General features: G+C 36.3%; 3 protein-coding genes across 3 annotated transcripts; all 3 read left to right on the top strand.

Annotated features, from left to right (window-relative positions):
• The first annotated feature begins 122 nt into the window (after positions 1-122).
• On the top strand, positions 123-5786 carry LOC117173624. The gene is made up of 3 exons (XM_033362265.1): positions 123-200; positions 4993-5474; positions 5567-5786. The coding sequence occupies exons 1-3, from the start codon at positions 123-125 to the stop codon at positions 5784-5786; spliced, it is 780 nt and encodes a 259-aa protein (XP_033218156.1).
• A 4692-nt stretch (positions 5787-10478) lies between these two features.
• Positions 10479-11072, top strand: LOC117173623 (uncharacterized protein F54H12.2-like). The gene has a single exon (XM_033362264.1). The coding sequence runs from the start codon at positions 10479-10481 to the stop codon at positions 11070-11072; it is 594 nt and encodes a 197-aa protein (XP_033218155.1).
• Positions 11073-11110: 38 nt separating this feature from the next.
• Positions 11111-11791, top strand: LOC117173622 (uncharacterized protein F54H12.2-like). The gene has a single exon (XM_033362262.1). The coding sequence runs from the start codon at positions 11111-11113 to the stop codon at positions 11789-11791; it is 681 nt and encodes a 226-aa protein (XP_033218153.1).
• Positions 11792-11811: the final 20 nt, after the last annotated feature.

Here is an 11811-nt window from a genome sequence, read left to right as displayed (position 1 = left end):
TGTGCATATAGTTTTTCTCAAATTATAATTTCATTGTTTAATTTTTACAGATTGTCAAAATACCATCCAGGACATTGTGAAGGTCCAAGTCGGTGCTGGACAGCAGAAGCCTGGCCAAACGAATGTTGGTACATCTCAGGTTGCAGGACCGTCCAGAGATTCCGACATATCAGCAACATACAGCCTGGACGATGCACAAGGTAGGTAGAATTCGGTTTATATGGTTTAAAATTTAAATTTAAATTTTCTCCACCCGTCAAAAATAACCCTGTGGAATGGCTCGAATCGGCATTTCGCCTTGTAACAAAAGTTATACAAAGTGCCACAGGTTTTGAAATCGATGATACTTTCCATGTTGAAATGACACGTGTTCAGATGCCAGTCGGTAAAGGCTGTATTAAATTACAATCTGACATTTTTAAACGTTCCGTATTGACAATAGAGAGCAAAGCAAATACATGTTTACCACAGTCCCTTGTAGCGGCAATATCCAAAGGGAAATTGTTGGCCAATAAATATAACATTGAATTACAAAATTACTAGCGTCGAAAACGCGAGAAAGGTGGTGTGCATCAACGCACTGCTACTAATAGGTTGACGCTAGGCACCGTTGTAATTATACATTTAAATGGATGTGGCATTCCAGAACTTATCCAGTATCAAAAATTCATGTCAAAATCTCAGATAGCAATAACTGTATATCATTACGATAGCTTTGGTTTAAAAAAGGCAAAAGCTTTTTATGACGGAACTTCTGATATTACAAATAAAGGAGAAATAGTTCAGCAAAATATTTACTTGCTCTATGAAGGTGCTCCCAAATGCCATTTTTTACCTATTTTATCATTGATAGGGGCTAGTGGTAGTCGTCACTTTTGTGCACCTTGTACCAAAGGTTATAGAAATCCTGAGAGTCATTTATGCGCAGAAAAATGTAACGGTTGCCACAAATCACCACCCTGTAATCGGGAAAGTAGGATTGTATTTAGGGATATCGAAAATGAAATAAAATGCGATTCATGCCTTAGCTCCTTTTATGGGGCCTCATGTATGAGAAACTATTTACATCCTGATTCATACAGCAAGGGAAAAAGTATTTGTTCAATATTAAAAATTTTTGGTAGTTGTTCAAAATTAACACAGCTACACAAAAAAAAAGTGTGCGGATCTGGTAACAAGACACACGTATTCCTATAGATTTTGGGGCGCTGAATTCAAATTCGGTATCAAAAATCACCCATCACGTCATGGGTGAGCCATAACTTCAAAAAATGACGAAAAATCATGCACTAAGGCAAATAAATTTCAAAATAATGCCAGTGATGCAAATTTTCACTTCAAAAACATGTCGACAACTGTGAAGGATCAGCCCTTGCCTGATATCAACTTATTGAACATAACTTTACCCAACAGAATCTGACCTCACCTAACCTGAATGAACAGAAATTGATTGAACTACACGTAAAGCTCTGGAAGCATATTTTCCCAGTAGCAAATGTGTGCTACATCGAATGGGTCAACTCGAGCCTAACCCAGAAATAAATCTAACCTAGTCTAACCTTACCTAATCTAACCTCAAGAAACATAATTAAACTGATTGTGCTGTCCAGTTGTGTTTGCGGTACCGTTTAATTCAGCTTCGGCTTAATCTACACATAGGTTTAACCTATCCGAACCTAAGAAAACCTGAACTAACCTAACCGATTACGCTGGAAACCCTGTCCTTGCGTACTTTCATATTTTGAGATTAATAGCAGTAAAAGTCTGGAGTTTCGTAACCGCTTGATGCTAGCATTATCCGACTGTGTCTGTAACCAGGGGACCTCCACGTGGTGACGGTGGGCAACAGATCTACATTGGCTGAGTCCCTGGGTAAACGGCGTTCATGCCGTCATGGAAGACACAGGTAAAAAGTGTATTACGATGCAGGGAAAACCCCCAGTATCGGCGTTTGGTCAGGGTGGGAAGCGGGCTCTCCGACGTCGTCATCATGCAACCGTAGCTCCTTATCAATGTATCACTTGGTTGGTGTAGAGTCTCATACTACATGGAAAAAACCGCGAGCATTTCTCAATCGCATGTCTGCAAGAATAGCTCAGATTCATTCTGTTACATTTGCAGTAAATATGAAGTGAGCAGTTTGCGAAAATCAATCGACGAGGAAGTGAAAAGTCTTTACGAAAAGTGTTTTGACCGTAAATTGCTGCACCAAGAAACAAAATGGGTTCCTCATGTCATTTGCAATTTCTGCAGACTTATGTTGTATCGCCTTAAAAATTCAAACAACGAAAAGTGCCGCAAGTACTCTACACCAACCACATGAAAAAAACCGTTATTGCGAAGGACTGCTAATTTGGCATGAATTTCGTCAAAGTATCCAACGCCAAAAATAGAAATAACATTTCGTACATTAATGTGTGCACAGTCATAAGAGCAATTGAAATCAATAAAAATGCACGCCAGACTGATTTAAGCGCTTTAGAAGATGATAAAATGAAAGTTGAAAGTCAACGTCATGGAGACGGTCATGAAACCAGTGATCGAACAGAAAATAGTTCTGATGATTCCAATAAAAATGACGAAAAAGATGACGAATATGGCGTGCATAAAATGAAATTGAAGGTTCCAATATTAGTGTCGCAACTAGAACTGAATGATTTTATTAGAGATCTTGGATTACCGAAAAAAGGCGCTGAATTTGCCGCTTCATTTCTAAAAAGAAGAAATCTTCTAGAGCCAAAGACAAAAGTTTCATTCTATCGCGACATGGACAAAGAATTCAGAAAGTTTTTCGTTAAAGACGACGAGACATCTTTTGTGTACTAAACTGACGTTAACGGACTAATGAACCACTTGAAGAAAAATGTGTACAGAGACGAAGAATGGCGACTTTTCGTTGATTCGTCAAAACGCAGCATTAAGGCTGTTTTACTGCATAACACGAATACTTACGCTCCTATCCCTATAGCTCACTCAACGGTCATCAAAGAGGAATATAGCAATGTTAAAATGCTTCTTGAGAAAGGTAATTAAACGAATCAATAATGGCAAATATGTGGTGATTTCAAAATCATAACAATTATATTAGGCCAATAATCGGGTTTCACGAGAGAGCCATGCTTTATATGCCTGTGGAATATCAGAGATCGAGCCAATCATTGCAGCAAAAAACATTGGCCTTTAAGAGATTCATTCAAACCTGGTTCTCATAATATCATCAACCAAAGCCTCGTTGATCCAGAAAAAATTTTACTACCACCCCTCCACATAAAGCTTGGGTTCATGAAGCAATTTGTCAAGGCGTTCGACAAAGATGGACAATGCTACAAGTATATATCCCTTAAATTCCCTAATGTTTCAGACGCTAAATTGAAAGAAGGAGTCTTTGATGGACCACAGATTCGAATATTGGCAAGAGATACTAATTTCGTGAGTCACATGACGAAAATTGAAATGGACGCTTGCGAAAGTTTTAAAGCAGTAAACGCAAATTTCCTCGGTAACATAAAAAGTCCAGACTACGAGAATATTGTTGTGAAAATGATAAACTACAAAAAGTTAGGCTGCTTGATGAATTTAAAACTTCACTTTCTAGATTCCCATCTGGATAAGTTTCCAGAAAATGTTAGTGATTTTAGCGAAGAACAAGGGGAACGTTTCCATCAAGATATAAAAGTGATGGAACAACGATATCAGGGTAGATGGGACGATGTCATGATGACTGATTTTTGCTGGATGTTCAAAAGGGAAATAAATGTAGGTCTTAAACGTAAGCGTAACTCTTTACATTGCAATTTTGAATGAAACTCTTATTCTTTTGCATGTTTAAGTTAAAGTTCTACATTTTAATTGATACAAACATTGTCAGGTTAATTGAAATGGGGTCAATTCTACTTATAGTTCTAAGTTTCTTCAAATGAGTAATGTGCGTCTAAATTTTTAGCCACCTGAATGAAATGAATTTGATTGTATTACAACGGGAACACTTAAGTTAAGATGTGTTGCGTTAAGCAAAATTTCGTCAGGTACGCTTACATAGCTACACGTGTGGTTGAATTTCATTCGGATAGGTTAGGTTAGGTCAGGTTTTGTTAGGTTAGGATAGGTTAAACCTCTATGTAGGTTAAGCCGAGCTGAATGAAACGGTACCGCAAACACAACGGGACAACATAATGAGTTTAATTGTTCTACGTGAAGTTAAGTTAGGTTAGGTTAGGTCAGGTTTTTCTAGGTTAGGATAGGTTTGAACTCTTTGCAGGTTAAGCCCAAGCTGATTCAAACGGTACCGCAAACACAACGGGAGAACACAATCAGATTAATTGTGTTTCATGAGGTTAGGTTAGGTTAGGCTAGGTTAGATTTATTTCTAGGTTAGGCTCGAGTTGACCCATTCGATGTAGCACACATTTGCTACTGGGAAAATATGCTTCTAGAGCTTTACGTGTAGTTCAATACATTTCTGTTAATTCAGGTTAGGTGAGGTCAGGTTCTGTTGAGTAAAGTTATGTTAAATAAGTTGGTATCAGGCAAGGGTTGATCCTTCACAGTTGTCGACATGTTTTTGAAGTGAAAATTTGCATCACTGGCGTTATTTTGAAATTTATTTGCCTCAGTGCATGATTTTTCGTCATTTTTTGAGGTTATGGCTCAACCATGACGTGATGGATGATTTTTGATACCGAATTTAAATTCAGTGCCCCAAAATCCATAGGAATACGTGTGTCTTGTTACCAGATCCACACACTTTTTTTGTGTGGCTGTGTAATCAACCATTTAGATGTCAAAGATCATAAATGTGGATATTCAAATTGTGTTACTTTTAGACAAGTTTTTCTAGACCACCATTTGTGCTACATAACACCAGTTGGGAATGCACGTTATAATAAAAAAATCGCAGTCATTTTTTACGATTTTGAAACTCAACAGAGTGAATCTGTCGTTGGTCAGGAATTCACGAAAATTCACGTATCAAATTTGTGTGTTGCACAACAGGTATTTGATGAGTGTATGGATGATCCTGACCCAAATTTAGGATGTAAATGGTGCGGTATCAGACAGTATATTTTTAGTGAAGATCCGGTTTCCGAGTTTACAAAATTTGCCACACGAAAAATGAGTCATTTCGCGGAAACCGTTTGTATAGCACATAATGCTAAAGGGTTTGATGCTCAATTTATCTTGAGTCATCTTATTAAAGAGAAAGGACTTAGAAATACACCTGAAATTATTTTAAATGGGACTAGTATCCTTTTGATGAAGGTAAATCAAACCCGTTTTCTTGACAGCTTGAATTACCTTCACATGCCATTAAGCCAATTGCCTGAAGCTTTTGGTTTAGAAGAGGCAAAAAAGGGTACATTTCCCTATTTATTTAATACTCCTGAAAATCAAGAGTACATTGGAAAAATACCTGATGCCAAATATTTTTCACCTGATACAATGTCTCGTGAGGCTCGGGAGTCATTTTACAAGTGGTACGAAGAATGTGTCACATCAGAATACAATTTTTATTTCAAAGGAAAATTGAGATCATATTATATAAACGACGTGGACATTCTTTGTACAGCGATTTGGCTTTTAGAGAATTATTTCTTAAAGTTGCCAGTGTCGATCCATTTATTGAGAGCATAGCAATTGCATCTTGCTGCTCAAAAGTTTTCAGAAAAAACGATCTAAAAGCTGATGAAATAGGTGTCATATCAAACGGTGGTTATAGAAGGGCTGATAGACAGTCGAAAAAAAGTCATCGAATGGTTATTAGCCTTAGAACGCGATTTGAACATTGAAATTACTCATGCAGGCAGGGCACGAGAATTTAGATTACCAGAGGGATGTGTAGTCGATGGCTATTTCGAAAAGTGGGAGTGTTCCTTTGATATGGAAAAAGTTCAAAATCATAATTTACGCAGTTTCTTAAATCCTCAAGATCCATTTTATGGGGGTCGAACAGGTAATACATTTTCGTATTCCGAGGCTAAGGGTAAAGCAAAAATATCGTATCTTGATGTTTGTTCACTTTATCTATTTGTTTCAAAATCTGGAAAATTTCCCATTGGTCATCCCAAAGTTTACAATGGTGATGGCTGCAAAAGTTTAACCGGTGTAAACTTTGATTTATCTAATGTCGAGGGAGTAGTCTAATGTAGAGTATTACCTCCTACCAATAAGTATTTACGTGTTCTGCCTGTCCACTGGAATGTTAAACTCATCTACAGAGCGATTGTCCACATGTAAATAACACAAATGCGAGAGAAATTGAAGGAACATGAGTTTCCGACGAGATAAAAGTTGCGATTCAAGAGGGGTATAAAATTACTGCCATTTTTGAAATTTAGCAGTATGAGACTACTCAATATAATAAGGTCACAAAAATGAGTGGTCTTTTTGTAGAATATATGAATAGATTTTTTAAACTGAAGCATAAAGCCAGAGGATACCCTGCCTATTGCACTGATAAGGCTTCGAAAAAGGCATTTATTCAAAATGTTTTCGAGTCTGAGGTTATAGCCCTAGACCCGAAAAATATGAAAAAGAATCCTGGTTTGCGCTAGTTGACGAAACTTTGCCTCAATTCAGTTTGCCTCATTGTGGTTATATCAGCTTACACAACAGCCCAGGCACGTTTGGAGTTATTTACTTACTTGAAGCAACTAGATCATTATGTCCTTTAGGTAACTTAACTGATGAGCTCGAAGTTTATCGCTCCGGTAGTTTCATAGAAAAATTTGTCGCGGGTGGTCCCAAATTCTATGCATATAAGATACGATCACCCGATGGTAAAAATCACAATATTTGTAAAGTAAAAGGTATTATTTTAAACTATGAAAATTCCGAAATAATAAGCTTTGACTCAATATGTGATCTGGTCATTAGAAAGACATAACCAAATAGATTAGAGTTTAGTAGTATCCGTAGAACACCTTATCACCAGGTAGTTACGAAACAAGAGGAAAAATGTGTCGTCCGGTGAACACTAAAAGACGATTAGTTGAAGGATATGACTACCATTTGGCTACATTTCATAAGATAAATAATTTATTTCTTTTTTAACCATATAATTCGAATTATGAAAATTTGAAGAATCACTCTCTCATTCCTACATACAGATACAGTCGCTTTTGCATTTAAAAAATAAAAAAATTGTATGTTTACTTCTTTTTGCCAAAAAAAAAATTCTCCTTGCTAATAATGATATTTTTTGTTTTCAGTTGAGTAATTTGGACTGTTTGGTGATAAAGATGAGAAATTATTTAGTATATATTTTAAAAGGGAATTTAATAAAATGAAATCTACCTTTAAAACATAAAAACTGTCTGCAAATTTGATTTATCATCCCAAAATGCATGAAAAATCCATTTGTATTATAATACAAATGGAATTTTCATGCATTTTGCTTTTGATTCAACAATAATAATTATTATTGTTGAATCAAAAGCAAAAATCTTTAGAATAATATAATTGTATACCTGATTTTTCTAACCTAAATCAGGCAACCTGAATATAGCTTAAAAACTAGGGGTTTGCGGCAGTGGTCCAACGCTACGCGGCGGGAGGACTCACACGCCCTTGTAAGCTCATCTCTGGGCGTGCTGGAAGGTACAAATCATAATAAAATTATTTATTGACGTGATGCAGAGCGGCCAGGAAAATCAGCTCAAGCATTCTGACCACGCGGATAGTATCTTATTGATCAATTTCCACAAAATAAAGATAATAAAAAAAGTATATAAAAAAAAATTTTTAGTTAACAGAATGAGGATATTATTCTATAAATAATAAATACTAGTTGAAGTTCTATCATTTCCAATTATGGACGCACGCTCAAAGCATCCATTTACATCGTTGGTATGTGGACCAACAGGATGTGGCAAAACTTTTTTTGTAAAAAACTTTCTCCGTCATGTTAATAGTATGTGTGATACACCTATTGAACGTATAAGTTTTTACTATTCCGAGTGGCAAACAGCTTACAAGGAATATGGAAAAACAAAAGAATTTCGTGAAGGTTTACCTCAATCTTCTGACTATTCCAATGACCATGGACAAATAGATATTTCTGTAAATGCAAACTATATTGTTGCTTTTAAAAACCCTCGAGATCGTGCCCAAATCCAGCATCTAGCTCGGCAGGTAGGCCCTGAAAATTCCCAATTTATGCAAGAAGCCTATAATGATGCCACTTCTCAACGTCATGGTTATTTACTTCTTGATTTGAAATAATCCACCTCCGACAATTGTCACTTTCGGACAAGTATTTTTCCAGATGACCCTTATCATTATGTTTACGTACCTACCAGAAGTATATAGAGAGGTCACAGTGAGGAACACGTAACAGTTGCACGATTGTAATGATGTCGAAAGGTGGTAAGTCAATTGCCAAAAAAATGCTATTATTTCACATCCTCTTTGTCACCTGAACTCTGACCAACGTCTTGGTTTATTAAAATCCTCGGATGCCTGACTTGTTAAATGTATTTATGAGTGTGCTTTAAATACATCACTGGGAAACGTGCTCCTCAAGAAGCAATAGAGATTAAAGTTAAAAAAGCATGAAAAACTACTTCGTAAATAAGCGCAAACCCATGGTACGTGGAAAAAGAAGAAAAACTTTATCGTGCAAAAAGGTGGGTTTTTACCTCTTTTACTAGCACCGATCATTATTGGATTAATATGGAATTCATTTGGTCGTTCTTCCTGAATAAAAAGATCATTGTACCATCAAATTTGGAGCATGCTTGGAAAATGGTGATTATTCCAAGTGACCAAGTCGATAAAATCCAACAGTAACTGCAAACTTTAAAGCAGCCAACTATAAACACAAATGATGTACAAATTATACCTGAAATATCCGGTTTAATTACACAAACACCTGGCAACAACCTTGGTAGACGAGATTCCGAAATCAGTCGTATCTTATTTTTACCTTCTCCAATTGATTGTTGATGACGATAGAAAACCACGTATTGAGAATAATGACCAAAACGAAGCCACAGACAATCAATCAACCGATGACGAATTTCTACCTGGAGAAACAATCACAGCATCAGTACCCAGAACTTTTAATCCAAACAGCATCTTATCACTCAATTATTTAAGAAGGCCGAATATCACTAATAGAATAAAATGGGATAAAAATGGTTTAGTTTTCATTGATGGACACCGTATTAAAGATTCAAGTGTTACATATCTTGTTAACGATGCATTACCATATAGAAAAATATTCGTTCCAGCTGGTAGAAATCAGTTTGCTCATATCCTTCGACAGCTTGGCACACCACGAGAGCTTGTAAAAAATAGAGAATACTGGAGAGTGAAATCAGATAAACAGTTGGCTCGGGACGTCAGTAATAGAACATACTCTACATTTTACCCTCTTACAACGGACGAAGAAGTTGTAGCAGAAATAGAAAAGATCAATTACTGAGTCAGCGTGGTTCAGGATTAATAACAAAGTGGCAGTCCTTTAATCTGAGATGAAACTGTTAGAAATATACTACAATCCAAGTCATCCGGCCTCCTACAGTGGCGCAGAAAAAATCATTCGTGCTGCGCAAAAAAAAGTATCTAGTGCTAAAGTTCGTGAATGGTTAAAGTCACAGGACACATTTACCAAACTAAGGACCATTCGTAGAAAATTTTAAAGATTACATTATAATATTAGTCTATTGATAATGTATAGGAGGCTGATTTAGTTGACCTCCAAAGTCTGTCAACTTACAATAATAATTATACTTTTCTATTAGTGGTAATTGAGGTTTTAAGTAAATTTTGCCTGGGTCGAGCCTCTTCGAAATAAATCTGCTTTAGAAGTAAGACATGGTTTCAAGCGTATTCTTCAGAAAGGTAAAAATCGTGTACCTATCTTTTTACAAACAGATAAAGGGAAAGAATTTGTAGGTGCAACCTTTCAAAAAATTTTGACAAATAATGGAATAAAATTTCGAGTAATACGGGACCCTAATGTTAAAGCAGCCGTAGAAGAACGCTTTAATCGAACTCTCAAAGAACGCATGTGGCGCTACTTTACGTATCGAAATAATCGACGTTATATTGATATCTTACAACAAATTGTTGTGTGAGACACGATGACTCAATTAAAAACCGCATAAACCTTATGAATACTGGGACTGACGGGCATACGTTCCCACAATTTGATGGTTATATCAAAAATAGATAAAGCATTGAGAATGGTATAGACCTTCTTCACAAATATAAAGTACCTTTTGCAGAAGATAAAATAAATGATGAAAATATGAGAGGAAAGTTAGAAGATTTAATAGAACTTATTGTCATAAATGAAAAGTTAGAAGATGAAGCAGAACCTCTTATGTTGAAGAAACCCCTTGTAAATTTCTTTGAACCTGGCCTTTATGTCGATATTCAGTCTCTTTTAAATACTCTGAACAGTCTTCCAGAATGAGGAGAACACATTAAATTTAAATACGACAAAAAAGCAGCTCCAAAATATATTTCTTAAAATGTCGTTTCTACATTCTCATTCTCGTGAGTGCTTAAAGTCTGAGTTAGATCTTTTCTCGATACCTCCTACACAAACCTCGATAGGAAGCTCTCAATGGGTACTCTATAAACCGGTATCATCCCTTACCGATGAGTCGCATATAGAATTTGTCGTCCCTGGTCATGGTGATGAATACATTGATTTGGCTCACACAATGCTAAATCTTAGGGTGAAATTAATAACAACACCTAGGGTTGCTGCAAATGCCGAACAATTGGATAGAGTTGGTCCTGTAAACAATCTACTACATTTGTTATTCAATCAAGTGGATGCATATTTTAATCAAAAAGTTGTATCTCCACCCAGTAATTCTTATGCTTATCGGGCATACATTGAAACTCTACTTAACGCTGGTCCTGCTCCTAAAAATAATCATCTGACTACCTCTCTTTGGTATAATGACACGCCTGCAAAAATGGATGATTTCGATGATAATGTGAGATTAAAATCTCGCCAAAAATATTCAAGTGCTGGTAAATCTATTGATGTTATTGGACACATGCACTGTGATGTTCTTACCAGGACAAATTTCTTATCAATAGTGTGGAATTGAGACTACGACTAGTACGCTCAAAATATTTATTCTGTCTTATGGATAGCACAAATGGCTGTAGTATAAATATTGAGGAGGCCTCACTAGTTGTGCGCCGAGCAAAAATTAGTCCCGGTATTCTATTAGCGCATGCAAAAGCTCTATCTCATGGTACTGCAAAATATCTTATTACACGTGTCGAGGTAAAAGCTTTTTCTCTACTCTCAGGCGTTCACTCTGAAACGCTTGATAATGTTATTCTCGGTCAAATGCCAAAAAGAATAATAATTCGGTTTGTGGACAATATTGCATTCAATGGAAACGGAAACAAAAATACTTTTAATTTTCAAAATTATAAAATTAATCATCCCTCGCTTTATGTTGATGGTACACAGATACCATCTGAACCACTACAGCCATCATTTGGGGATAAAAAGTTTTATGTCGAAGCTTATCACACGTTATTTAGTGGAACTGGTATCCATTTTCTGAACGAAGGAAATAATATTGACAGAGATAATTATCCTGCAGGAAACTGTCTGTTCGCCTTTGATCTTACACATGATCTCTCAGTAAAATGTTACTCTCACTGGAATCTTGTAAAACATGGTAGCCTCAGAATTGACGTGCGATTTGAGGACGCATTGACTAGTACTACTAATTGTCTTGTATATGCGGAATATGATAATGTTCTGGAAATAGACTCGTCCAGACAGATTATTGTCGACTTTAGCGCTTAAGTGGGGAAAAAATCAATTAT

The sequence above is a fragment of the Belonocnema kinseyi genome, chromosome 5, assembly GCF_010883055.1.
Source record: "Belonocnema kinseyi isolate 2016_QV_RU_SX_M_011 chromosome 5, B_treatae_v1, whole genome shotgun sequence".
Taxonomy (NCBI): Eukaryota; Metazoa; Arthropoda; class Insecta; order Hymenoptera; family Cynipidae; genus Belonocnema; species Belonocnema kinseyi.
This window is presented reverse-complemented; position numbering and strand designations above follow the sequence as displayed.